We start from the raw sequence: 14,589 nt of genomic DNA on the forward strand, positions 1-14,589 counted from the left end.
AAAAAAAACCAGAGTGTTTAAGAAAACATTTCAGATTTAAAAATAGCCATTTCTGTGTTGTTGTTGTTGTTTGTTTGTTTGTTTGTTTGTTTTTTGGTGTGGGATATTTATTTTGAGAGTTTTTGTTGTCTTTTGTTTTCCACAGTAACACATAACACATGAGAATATAGATATTTGAATTTAATATAGTACAGGGAAATGCTTGCAAACCTTTAAATAAGTGTACGATGCATCACCACAAATATTCACTGTTTCAGCACATCTTTTACAAGAGTTGAGTCCAAATAATCATGGCAGACCTCCTGCTTCATGCTCATTAAAGCTTTAAGTCAACCCATGTGTTCTCTATTCTTAGATTTTTAGAACTTCTGCATGAATAAGTGCACATCCAATATAATAGATGCAGTAATTTAGTAAACACAACTAAATGCCACCACCCCCACCCAGGGATAGAAGATTCCAGTACCATTTTTATATATGTATGTGGTTTTTTTTTTCTTTTCCATTACCTAAATTAAGAAATAGTTTAGAGATAAATTAATGAATGGGAATAAAGATTGGATGGTGGTGTGAATTTCACCAAAATAGAGTGTCTACAACTGTAAATCTAAAGTGCCTGTGAACAGACACACACACATGTTCATGCCCTGTGTAGCTAATAAGAGTTCAGCACCTGACCATCTCCTGTCTCCTGTCATGTTGAGGGTTGTTGAAGAAGTCATGGTACTGCGACCCTACTTCTTTCTCATGTCTTAGCTTGTGAATTTTAAGAAGCTTCTCTGATTACCACATTACATCCCAGACATCAAGATGTGCCTTGCCTTTAATTCTATGTATTACAGTAATTATTTATTTATTGAATGGTTATTTGGTTTTACTTTCCTTTCACAAAAAATACAAATCTTACTTGAGGAAATAATCCTTTAATACCTGGGTCTGAGTTCTAACAATAGCAATCAGAGACTACTCTGGGCCCAATACACTGAGGATAGGTGAAGAGTATCAGTGGAAACAGGAAAGCACAGAGATGAGTAGGTAAGAGATAAGTTTTTCTATGTTACATTTATAACTAGGTAACAATAAGAAGGTTGAAAAAACTAGAACACAATTAGTGTTTTCCTCTTATTTGAATGATATCTTACTCTACATGTGAGCCTGAACTCGGGGCTACAGTGACCCTTCTGAATCAGCTCAGTTAGTGCTGGTACTACAAGCAGAACTCTTGCTTAAATCCATGTGCGTTTGGTACAGTGATCAGTACAACTTGAGAAATCATCTGTTGTGGTAAACAGAGAAAAGGTAAGATATGATAATCTGTGAGGATGACTCCTTGTTTCTAAGCTTTGATTTTATGTCTACAGGTAAAGATTTTCTCTCTAACTTAACTGAGCCTCTCAAAGTATTAAAATGATTAATATCCCTCATCTTCAAGGATCCTTCTAATGACTTGCTGTTCTCTCTTCCAGGACATGAGTGTCAACTGCTCTCTGTGGCAGGAAAACAGCTTGTCTGTCAAACGCTTTGCATTTACCAAGTTCTCTGAGGTCCCTGGAGAATGCTTCCTCCTGTTCACCCTCATCCTCCTCATGTTCTTAGTGTCCCTGAAAGGAAATGCACTCATAGCCCTTGCTATCTGCACCAGTCCATCCCTGCACACCCCCATGTACTTCTTCCTAGCCAACTTGTCTCTTCTGGAGATGGGCTACACTTGCTCTGTCATACCCAAGATGCTGCAAAGCCTTGTGACTGAGGCCCGGGGGATCTCTCGGGAGGGTTGTGCCACACAGATGTTTTTCTTCATGTTCTTTGGTATAACCGAGTGCTGCCTATTGGCAGCCATGGCCTTTGACCGCTATATAGCCATATGCTCCCCACTACACTATGCAACACAAATGAGTCGTGGAGTATGTGCCCATTTGGCAATTGTTTCATGGGGAATAGGATGCATAGTGGGGTTGGGACAGACCAATTTTATTTTCTCTCTGGACTTCTGTGGACCCTGTGAAATAGATCATTTCTTTTGTGACCTTCCTCCTGTCCTGGCACTCGCCTGTGGAAATACATACCATAATGAGGTTGCAGTATTTGTAGTAGCAGTCCTCTGCATATCCAGCCCATTTTTACTGATCATTTCTTCCTATGTCAGAATTCTGGTTGCAGTGTTGGTGATGCCTTCACCTGAGGGGCGCCATAAAGCTCTCTCCACCTGTTCCTCTCACCTACTTGTAGTTACACTCTTCTATGGCTCAGGATCTATCACCTACTTGAGGCCCAAGTCTAGCCACTCACCAGGAATGGACAAACTCTTGGCCCTCTTCTATACAGCAGTGACATACATGCTGAACCCCATCATCTATAGTTTACGGAACAAGGAAGTAAAAGCAGCACTGCGAAGAACTCTGGGACTGAGAGAAGTTCTGACAATCAACAGGTAACAGAACCCTGAAGAGTTGATAGCTAATAATAATGCATAAAGAGCCCAAGTTAACAAATAAAAACCGGTAAATTCTTTTCTCTCATATTGAGTATTTCCATAATTTGAAGGTATGTTTCTACTTTGTATTGTTTTCTAATTGCTAATTCTTAAATGAGGTCAAACACTAAGGAATGCAAGTAAAAGGCCCAATATTGTTGAGCATTTCCATTAAGTTTTAGTCTAGCATGACAATATAAATTGCCAAGTTGAAAATTATAGCCCCTGGTTTACCTATGACTTATGATCTATATTGAAGCATGTCTCACACAACTCTATATTCTATAGTAACTGTAAAATGGGTCTTCTTTCAGTCCACATCTCCTTTTTTTTTTTTTTTTTTTTTTTTTTGGTTTTTCGAGACAGGGTTTCTCTGTGTAGCCTTGGCCATCCTGGACTCACTTTGTAGACCAGGCTGGCCTCAAACTCACAGCGATTCGCCTGCCTCTGCCTCCCGAGTGCTGGGATTAAAGGCGTGCGCCACCACGCCCGGCTCACATCTCCATTTTTATTAAATAGTCCAATTCACTAGAAGTTTCTGAATTCTTTGTGAATTATTACATCAAAAGTGTACAAACATTCCAATACACTGAACTGTTAAGATTTGAGACTATTTGCTTTAAAATATTAAGGAAACCATGAGAAATATTTTCAAGAGCTTCCATGACAGTTTCTAAAATAATATTAATGTATTAGTGTCTGGCAGTCCACAGGCCACTCAGGCCAAGGAGGCAGATAGGCTTACTACATACATTTGTGTCTCTTTGCCTTCTTCCAAGTCCAATGCTCTAGTCTCTTCCCTAGATCTATAATGGAACACATACAGTAGTCTGAAACCACCAACTCAAACATATTATTAAGACCTCCACCCTTTCTTTCTCCAATTCATTACACTATCCCAGGCTCCAACATCAGCCAGCATTGGCTGTGAACCCTCAGCCTCAAAAGTGTAGTCTAACTATGGATCCTCAAGGATCCCTCCTTTCCACCAAACCCAATGCCCCAATCTCACTTCCACCTCTGTAACAGATCAGCTGCTGAGGTCTCCACCTCCTTTCTACCCACATCTATATAAGATAATACAGTTCTCTTCTAACGCTCCACATGTATCCTCTTATCCCAGACCCAAGTCCAGATGGCTCTCTCTGAGAACTTGCCTCCCAAGCCTGACTGAGAAGCAAATAGGCCAGTGAAGCAGGCCGGTGAGCTCAGATGCTCACCCGCCCAGCTCTCTTTCATATCCAACCCCCTGCCTCACTTACAGGTATCAGTGTCTACCTGTGGAGGGCCTCAGCTCACTTTCTGCCCATATTCCTCAGGGACTATGATGATGGTCTTGGTAGAATAGCCAGTTTTCCTCCTTCTGGTGAACCCTCTCTGCCCTTCCCTCCTATATCATCCCCATTTCTATGTTTCAACCCAAAAACCTAACATCACATTTTACCCAAAACCCCTAATAGCCACATCTATCAGAATCCCAGAAGAATTTCTTACCAGGTAAAACATAGCCACCACAGGCTCCTAACAGTCACAGAGAGCAATGTAAACCAAGGAATAAAAAACTCACACAACAAAAACAAGACCAGGTATCAGAACCTAGAATTACAATCTTCCAACACCAAGAAGCTTTGACCCCACTTTAAAATATAATTAATAGAGATTCCAAGATGGTGGTGTCAAACATGCTCTGTATCTGATCTACAGGAAGGAGACTAGGGACCCGACTGGGAGCCATGGTCCACAAGACCTGGAGAACACTAGGTGATAGTGGTCCACACAGTGCAGACCACAGGCAGGTCTGGCCTCAGGTCATCCAATGGCCAACAGAGCATGAGGGCCCAGAGTCCAGAGTCTGGACCAGAACTGCCTGCAAACTGCATCAGCACTCTATAACAGGAACTCCGTATCTGGAACTGAACTCTGGGCATTGAAGCACTAGCCCTCCTGGCCTGGGGAAACTCAGGAAAACAAGTGGATCTGTCCTTAGATCCATGCCAGCCAGCCTGTTCCAGTCCACAGAAAGCCCAGCTGTCACATGGGGGCCGAGGTGGCTATGGACATGTTATCCAGCCACAGCTGCATGGTCTGAAGAGGAATGGCCAGAAACCTAGTGATCTGACCCAGCATACTGGTCCTGCACAATTGGGCAGAACTGACCCAGCCTAGCCAGGCTCCATAGCACAGCAGGGCCTCCCATAGTCTTGGGACAGGCTGGGCAGGCCTGAGGTGATAGGAAAAAAAACTAACCAGCCTTCTTAACCCTGTAGAACTGAGCCACCACATTTGCACATCTGAACGGGACCAGGCAGAAACCTAGAGAACAGCTTCAATGGACCTCTTGGACAATTGGGCAGAACTGACCCAGCCTAGCCAGGTTCCACAGTGTAGCAAGGCTTCTCATGCTCTCGGGAGAGGCTGGGCAGGCCTGAAGGGATAGGGCAGAAAACAAACCAGCTACCCCAACACAGAGGGAGTTCATGTGCAATCAGAGGGGACTGAACAGTCACAGCTGCACATTCTGAACCTAACCAGGTAGAAACCTAGCTACTGGCCCCAGCAGACTGTTCTTGTACAATTGGGCAAAACTGACCTGGTCTAGCCAGGCTCCACAACACAGCAAGGCCTCCCATGCTCTTGGAAGAGGCTGGGAAGCCCTGAGGGGATAGGGCAGAAATCTAGCCAACCAACAACAGTCAGAGGCAGTAGCTGCTCTCTCCCTGGTGGGTGGAACCTAGGCCCCACTGCCTGGATGGATCAGGCAGAAACCTAAACAACTGCTAGAAGCCAACAGGGGTTCAGGCACTCTAGGGTGAGCTGAGCCTAGGACCCAAAGCACCAAGGCCCAAGGGCAGGGTATTCAAAGCCTAGCCAAAGATAAGATAATCTGCTCTACATACACTACCTCTAACTGATCCTAGGGCTGCAGAGCACCAGCATCTAACTCTGCTGATACCATGAGGAGCCCAGGTGGAGTTGAAACCAGGTCACCTGCCTGTTTCAGGGAAAACTTCTCTGGTCACCATAGGCAAGGACCCTAGATCTATAATCACTCACCAACAATCCACTCTTAATGACCAGTGAAGGACACCAGAAGCTACCTCCCAACATTAGAGACAGCAAGATGACTAAAGGCCAGCATAAGACTGCAAACAACAAAAACCAAAACAATATGACATCTACAGATCCTAGCTATCCCAAAGAAAGCACCCATTAGAACTCAAACACAATTAAAATACAATAAAATGACCTCAGATCCTTAGCAATGAAGATGATAATGGAAGAAATGAATAAAGTCCATAAACAAATGCAGGAAGATATAGCCAAACAGATTGAAAATATAAAAGAGGCCTATGAAGAGAAATTGGAAGCAATTTAAAAAATTACAAGCAATCAGATGAAGCAAATCAATAAAACAGTTCAAGATCTGAAAATGAAAATGGATAAAATGATAAAGCACAAACAGAAGAAAAATGGGAATGAGGGAACTTAGAGAAGAAAGCAAGCAATGTTGAGTTAAGCATCTCTAACAGAATTCAAGAGTTGGAGGAACAAATCTTGGGACTAGAAGATACAACCGTAAAACTTGAAATAACCATCAAAAATGGTAAATCTAAAAATTTCCTGACACAAAACACCCAAGACATCAAGGACACCATGAAAAGAAGAAACCTGAGGATAAGAGGCATTGAAGAATGAGGAGATGCCAGATTCCAAGGCCCAGAAAATATTTTCAACAAAATCATAGAAGAAAACTTCCTCAATTAAAAGAAGGAGATGCATATAAACATACAAGAGGCCTACAGGAGACCAAAAAAATAGACAAGAAAAGAAAATCAAAGGATACAGATGGTCCTAGAAATCTACAAGTAGAACAATGTGATAGGCAGATTTGGGCCCAGGGGTCCTGCTCAAACTAAGGCACCAGCCAAGGACAATACAGGAGGTAAACTTTAAACCCCTTCCCAGATCTAGCCAATGGTCAGAATATTCTCCACAGTTGAGTGGAGAGTGTGATACGACTTTCTCACGTACTCTGGTGCCTCACATTTGACCATGTCCCCTGGAGGGGGAGACCTGGTGGCACTCAGAGGAAGGACAGCACGTAGCCAAGAAGAGACTTGATACCCTATGAGAATATACAGGGGGACGTAATCCCCCTCAGGAACAGTCATAGGGGAGGGGAATAATGGGAAAATGGGGCGGGGGGAGGAATGGGAGGATACAAGGGATGGGATAAACATTGAGATATAACAAGAATAAATTAATAAAAAAAAAAGAGGAAAAAAAAAAAAAGAAAAGAAAATCATCCCGCTACATAATAATCAAAACATAAAATATACAGAACAAAGAAAAATATTAAAAGCAGCGAGGGAAAGGGGTCAAGTAACATATAATGGGAAACCTATCAGAATTACACCCAACTTCTCATCAGAGACCACAAAAACCAAAAGAGCCTGGACAAAGGTCCTGCAAAACCTGAGAGACCACAGATGCCAGGCCAGAAACTTTCTATAACCATTGATGGAGAAATCAAGTTATTCCATGACAAAAACAAATTCAAACAGTACCTATCCACAAATCTGGTCTTACAGAATTTACTAGAAGGAAAACTTGAGCCCAAAGTGACAAGCTACAATGAAAATTACATGAGAAATAGATAACTACACCATCACAGAAACCTAACCACACAAACACTCTACTACAACCAACACCAAAATTAAGGGACTTAACAGTCACTGGTCATTAATACTTCTCAACATCAATGGTCTCAACTCTCCAGTAAAAAGACACAGACTATTTGAATCAATGCATAAACAAGACCCAACATTCTTCTGCATTCAAAAAACACATCTAAGCGACAAGGATAGACATTACCTACTATAAAAGAGTGTAAAACGGTATTCAAAGCAAACGGACAAAAGAAGCAAGATGGTGTATCCATTTTAATATCTAATAAAATAGATTTTCAACCAAAATTAATCAAAAGATATTAGGAAGGACACTTCATACTCATCAAAGGTAAATTCAACCAAAATGAAATCACAATTCTGAACATCTATGCTCCCTCTACAAGGGCACCCACATTTATAAAAGTATTATTAATAAAGCTTAAACCACACATCGATCCCCACACATTAATAGTGGGAGACTTCAACACACACTTTCACCAAACTAAATCAGGAAATAATGACACTAACCAATGTCATGAATCAAATGGACATAACAGATATTTACAGATCTTTTCACCCAAACACAAAGAATTATACCTTTTCCTCAGCACCTCATGGAACCTTCTCCAAAATTGATCATATAGTAGGTTACAAAAGAAGCCTCAACAGATACAAGAAGATTGAAATAATACCTTGTATCCTATCAAATCACCATGGTCTAAAGCTGGACGTCAACAACAGCAGAAATAACAACAAAAAGCCTATACACACATGGAAACTAAATGACTCTCTACTTAATGATACCTGGGTCAGGAAAGAAATGAAGAAATTAAGGACTTCCTGAAATTCAACGAAAATGAAGGAACAATGTACACAAATTTATGAAACACAGTGAAAGCAGTGCTCAGAGGAAAATTCATAGCACTAAGTGCCTTCATAAAGAAATTGGAAATCTCCCATATAAGCAACTTAATGACACATCTTGAAGCCCTAGGGGGAAAAAAATCAGAAATACCCAAGAGAAAAGACATCTGGAAATAATCAAACTCAGGGCGGAAACCAACAAATTAGAAACAAAGAGAACAATTCAAAGAATCAACAAAACCAGGAGCTGGTTCTTTAACAAAATCAACAAGATAAACAAACCATTAGCCAAACAAACTGAAAGGCAGAGAGACACTACCCAAATTAACAAAATCAGAAATCAAAAGGGAGACATAACAACAGACACTGAATAACTCAAAGAATTATAAGATCCTACTTCAAAGGCAAATATGCCACAAAATTTGAAAATCTAAGGGAAATGAACAGTTTTCTTGATCGATTCCACTTGCCAAAATTTATTCAAGAACAGATAAACAAATTAAATAGTCCTGTTTCTCCTACAGAAATAGAAGCAGTCATTAAAAGATTCCATCCAAATGAAGCCCAGGGCCAGATGGTTTCAGCACCAAATTCTAGCACACCTTCAAAGAGGAGCTAATACCAATACTCTTCAAGCTACTCCAAAAGGTACAAATGGATGGGATATTACCAAACTTGTTCTATGAGGCCACAGTCCCTTTGATGCCTAAACCTCACAAAGACCCAACAAAGAAAGAGAATGTCAGTCCGATTTCTTTTATGAACATTTATGCAAAACTACTCAATAAAATACTTGCAAACTGGCGGTGGACGTGGGTCATGTGGTGGGCATGGGTCCATGGGGTTCAAAAGATGAGGTTCTCCGTACATTCTGAGGATGATTGTGGCCCAGAGCTACACAGAAATATTCACCCCTGACTGTGGCCTAATTGGGAGGAAATGGTTAGCACAATGTAGTAGAAATACCCAAGCTGAGATTATCCAAGATGGTGTCTATCACACAGTGTATCTGATCTGTGGAACAGCAGTGACTGCCCAGCCACCAAAGGACCATACTGAGAGCTCCTAAGCACACTGCTGATGTTTTCCAGAAAGAAGAAAATCCTGTCATGTGGAACGTCCATGCACCCACAGACCCCCAAGCTGCTGCCACTGCTGCCACCGCTGCTTTTCAGGTTGTGGCCTTGTGCACTGTGAGCCAAGGAGATGGCATTTGAGGATGGCATGCTGTTTGAGTCAAGCCTGAGTGAGGACTACACTGCCCACACCACAGGCCTCATGAACCACCTCTTATGGGCTGAGGCCATGCTCAGTGCCAAGAGCTGGATCATACAGAGGTGGGTACTAGGAGCAGCCCTGAGGTGGGGACCCATGGTGGATGGAACATGTAATGGAACCAGATGTTCAGGAGACATGAATCAACAGAGCCACAAGTTCCCTGGGACAAGAAGCTGAGCTGGGCCAACATCAATGGTTTCTGTGAGCAACTCAACAAAGGCTTTGACGGGCCTCCACTTGCCGTTTGCTTCACAACCCACAAGATCCACTTCCCACAGCAGTAGGAGGCCATCCAAGCCTTGATGGCCAGCAACAATCTGGTGAATTGAATGGGAGCAGAAGAGCTGGCCCTGAGGACACAAGAGCTGGTGAACCAGCCCTGCTATGATGGGTGAGCTGGCCCTTCCCTGAGGACATGGGAGCAGGGGACCTGGCCCTACCATGATGACATGGGAGCAGGAGAGTGGACCCTGCCCTGAGTACAAGGGAACTGGCCCTGATCCAGGGCTCTGAGTGGACCTCATCCCAACATCCACCCCATGTATGACCTGCTGAAACACATGAAGGGGACAGACTAACAGATCAAAGATTAAGAATCTCTTTGACACACAGCAACAACAGGATAACTGACAACATTCCCAGTGAGGATCCAGTAATGATAGTGTAGGCCTCAAACCAGACCCATGACTAATAGCAATGAACATTTGAAAGTAAACATATGTGGACAAAAAGCTATACTGCATGATACACTACAGCTTCTGAGACAAGATTTTTTTGTTTGTTTTATTTTACTGGGGAGAGGAGAGGGATTTTGGTGCATGATGTGTAAATCATAGACATCCAATAAAAGTTATAAAAAAGAATTTTAAAAAATACTTGCAAATCAAATACAAGAACATATCAAAGATATCATTCACCCTGGCCAGGTAGGTTTCATTCCAGACATGCAGGGATGGCTCAATATGCAGAAATCCATCAATGTAATCCACCATATGAACAAACTGAAAGAAAAAAAACCAACATGATCATCTCTTTAGATGCAGAAAAGGCATTTGACAAAATCTGACACCCATTCATGTTTAAAGTTTTGGAGAGATCAGTGATACAAGGCACATACCTAAACACAATAAAGGCTATATACAGCAAGCTAAAAGCCAACATCAAATTAAATGGAGAGATACTCAAGGAAATTCCTCTAAAATCAGGGACCAGGCAAGACTGCCCACTTTCTCCATAGCTCTTCAATATAGTACTTGAAGTTCTAGCTAGAGCAATAAAACAACAAAGGAGATCAAGGGGGTACAAATGGGAAAAGAGGAAATCAAATTATCCCTATTTGCAGATGATATGATAGTGTACATAAGTGAACCTCAAAATTCAAATTAACTCAAAAAAGTCAGTAGCCTTCCTATATACAAATGACAATCATGCAGAAGATGGAATTAGGAAAACTACACCCTTCGTAATAGCCACAAGCAATATAAAATGTCTAGGAGTAACTCCAACCAAGCAACTGAAATAATTGTTTGAAAAAAGCTTCAAATCTCTGAAGAAGAAGACTGAAGACATCAGAAGATGGAAAGATCTCCCTTGTTCATGGATCAGTAGAAGTAACATAGTGAAAATGGTGATCTTACCAAAAGCAATTTACAGATTTAATGCAATATCTATCAAAATACCTACGCAATTTTAAAGACATTAAAAGATCAATCTTCTTTGATTATTTGAAAACATTTTCTGGTCCTTGGAGCTGAGACTCTTCATCTTCTTTTATTCCTATTATTCTTAGTTTAGATCTCTTCAGAGTACCCCAGATTTCCGGGATGTTTTTGTGTCAGGAATTTTCTAGATTTACCATCTTCTTTGACTGGTGTATAAATTTCTTCATTTGAGCCTTCTATGCCTGAAATTGCCTCTTCTGTCTCCTGTGCTCTGCTGTGTTCTACTTTGTTTCCTGGTCTCTTCCCTACATTTTCCATGTCCATAATTCTCTCAAATTGTGCTTTTTTTTTATTGCTTCTACTTCAATTTTTAGGCCTTGGACAGTTTTACCCATTTCCTTCACCTGTTTAAATGTGTTTTCCTGCATTTAAGGGGGTATTAATTTTCTCCTTAAAAGCCTCTTCTCGTTTGATTGTATTTTCTTATATTCTTTTAAGGGATTTATCCATTTATTCATTAAAGGCCTCTATCATCTTCATAAGATTGGAGTTAATGTGCTTTTCCCATGCTTCCACCTTGTTAAGATGTCCTGGCTCGTTGTAATATGATAGCTGGCTTTTGGTGTTGGCACGTTGCCCTGACTCTTGTCATCTATTCTCTTACACTGGCCTTTAGCCATCCAGTTGTCTCTGGTATTGTCAGACCTCATGCAATGCCAGTTGAGTTATGGGCCAGAAAATGGAGTGTTGGGGAGAAGGAACAATTTACTTCTGTTGGGAGAGTCTTAGAGGTATTGGCTGGCAGGGAGTGGGGGTGAGTTTTACTTGGTGGTGACTGCTTGTCCAGGGGCATCAGACAGATAACAATAGAATACAACTGAGGACTCAGCTGTAAACCCATGCTCCTACAGCCATTTGATTGTTTCACAAAGATTATATATATAATAAAAATAATATATGAATAAATAATATATATAAGAAACCCAAAAACCTACCCAACCTTCATTAAGGGAAACAGGGTGTCTTTATCTTACAGTTTCTTCAGGTTGATTTGGGGCAGAAAATACCTGTAGTGGCCCAAATTTTTTTAAAATGGTTAAACAAGTTAGGAATAGTACTTGTGGTCCAGTCTCTAAATGTTGAGAAATTTCAGGCTTAATATAAGTCTTGTGTGGGGCAGTCTGAAATGTTGGACAATTTGGATCAGGAGCCTTCTTTGAAGCTGTCCTTCTCTGATGAGGAACAGCACTGAAGCACTTGGGGCTGGAACATGAAGGATACAGGATGTCAACATCTCAGCATGCTAGAGGAATGAATCCTGTCAGGTCTGATCCAGTTTCAGTGTCTGGTTCATTTGCTAGGAAAACATAATTTCTTATAAGCATTATACAGTCCTAATACTATAAGTGTATGAGGTGTGCAGGATGCACTGAACAATTAAAGCTAGTTCTTTGTTCTTTGTATGAGCAGAATAAAGATATCTGTAACTCTTTATTTTTTTTCTCAGCCAGTCTCAGAGCTACTCCCCTGTAGTGGAATTAGCAATATAAGTTATTGCTTGTTCTGCAGTTTGAATTCATGTAAACATAGACTCACTTTCATTGGCAGTCTCTCTTTTATGTAGGTCTGTTTCATTTTGACCTCCTTCTGATGAAATATAACATCACTATTAACAATGAACATCCAATTATCATCATATTGAAATCAAAACAAGATTGTATAGTTTTAAATGTCCTTTTCTAGTATCTATGGTTCCTGATGTACAGACTAGGCCACTACCTGTTTCCCAAGAAAATGATTCCTGCTTTAGAAACAAGCAGGTTGCCCTGAGCAGAAGAAAAAGGCATTAAGCTTTAAATAAAATTTATATAAACTCTCATTTTATTTTAAGATTTATATATATCATAGGTATCTTGTACCTGGCTTTTCACATTTGTTGCAGGTGTTTTTGTCTCACACTTTCTTGGCAGGAAGAATGCAGTTTCATTTCTTTCTCCCTGCCCAACCTTGGTTTTTACTTTGATGAACAAAGTATATTTCTTAGGCCAAATTACCTTTGGTCTTTTTAAAAGGAGGTACATCACTTTTTTATATAAACCTTAGATTGATGTGTGTCTGTCCCTTAGACCAATAAGTACATATAATCCATTGTTAAGAAAAAAGAACATACCAAAAATTTTGTTTGTTTAAATTCTAAGCATTCTCTGTAAGTAACTTATGAGCAGGGGTTACGCCCTGTGGAGACCAGGTTAGAACTCAGGCATTCTGCCAGTTTTTGTCTCCATTGTGTTGGGACTAAAGGCTGGTGCCACCACTGCCCTGTTTAACTATTTCATCTCAATTTAGTCAAAATCTTTATAAATCTCAGCAAAAATCAAGCAGGGAAACAAGAAATGTCTAAGCCTTGGGCCACTTGTGCAAATTTAGGCTTCAGTTAGTTAAGTCCTGTCCACCATTCCTTAAATTAATTATTGGTATCTCTTTCTAGTGGAACTTTTCCAGAAGCCATGATAAACACCTTGCTGGTAAGGAGCTTTGAATTCCAGCCACTATTAACTCTATGAAGAAGAGTTCCATTTCTTTTTTCTTTCTAGTTGTTAGTAACTTGGTTTCACATTTCTCAGCTCTCTGCCTTTCTCCCTGAAATTTTTTAGATAGGGTAAGGAGAGCTGTGACTATGACTAAGCACATTGCAAACAAATTCATAAACACCAAAACAAAGCCAAAGAAGATCCAGGCGCCTTCTGTCATGGCGCCTTGGAGAGGGAACAAAGAAGTTTTTATTTTATTATTTTTCTAGGCATATAACTCCATTCACTAGGTCAGTTTAGAAGACTGCCAGCCTCCTAATTCCATCTCTCCAACTGTCCACATGTCTGTGGCCATCTTTGTTCTGGCCCATGCATGCTGTCTGGGAGCTATTCCCCCTTTCAGACTATGACAAAATATAATGTTTAAGAGTGTGGCCACCTGCCCCACTTTCGGTGCCATTTGTAGTTTTTAGTATATCAATAAGGCCTAACAATTGCTTATTACTAGGCCTATAATTATTATTATTATTACAGTGGCAGTATGTTCTAACCTGCTAGAAATCAATCAAGACACAGATGCATGTTATATTTTAAAATAGCCTTAGTTAACCTGTGGCAAAACAGATGTTAATCCTCTAAATTACTTCCCATGATGGGGCAGGTATGGGATCTGTGCCCCAATCCCATGCCATCTGGCTCTAATAATTTCTACTACACTACCTCCATCCATCATCCCATATACTTGCTCATGTTCTTCATCTGAGCAAAATTCTCCATCCACACTGCCCACCTGTTTCTCTTCCATCTAACCCATGGTGGTCTTCTTTTTCTCTTCCTCAGGTCCTCCTTTGTTCCTCCTCCCCCTCTGAATTCTCTTTGTCTCTCTAAGCCTGGAAACCTTAGCCACACCTATCTCATCTGCCCTGCTGAGGTGATGGACTTTTATTGGTCAAAAGGGGGTTCACAGAGAAAGCAAGCAGTAATTAGCATAAAATACATCAGACCATTCCCCAACACAAGTATCCCCATAATAGTTATTGCTTCTAGTAAATGTGTAAGTACAGATTCAGACTCTTTTAGAACTCAAAGCAATTTCCCATTGAAACTCTGAG

At 40.8% G+C, this 14,589-nt stretch overlaps 1 protein-coding gene across 2 annotated transcripts; it reads left to right on the forward strand.

Annotated features, from left to right (window-relative positions):
* Window positions 1–1,466: 1,466 nt before the first annotated feature.
* Window positions 1,467–2,435, forward strand: LOC127191072 (olfactory receptor 10C1-like). Of its 2 annotated transcripts, XM_051148312.1 has the most exons (2): window positions 1,470–1,809; window positions 2,230–2,435. In XM_051148312.1, the coding sequence occupies exons 1-2, from the start codon at window positions 1,470–1,472 to the stop codon at window positions 2,433–2,435; spliced, it is 546 nt and encodes a 181-aa protein (XP_051004269.1). The 2 variants fall into 2 exon arrangements, with proteins under 2 accessions (XP_051004270.1, XP_051004269.1); XM_051148313.1 differs by having other exon boundaries at window positions 1,467–2,435.
* The last annotated feature ends 12,154 nt before the right edge of the window (window positions 2,436–14,589 follow it).

This window comes from Acomys russatus, chromosome 6 (genome assembly GCF_903995435.1).
Source record: "Acomys russatus chromosome 6, mAcoRus1.1, whole genome shotgun sequence".
In the NCBI taxonomy this organism is placed as follows: Eukaryota; Metazoa; Chordata; class Mammalia; order Rodentia; family Muridae; genus Acomys; species Acomys russatus.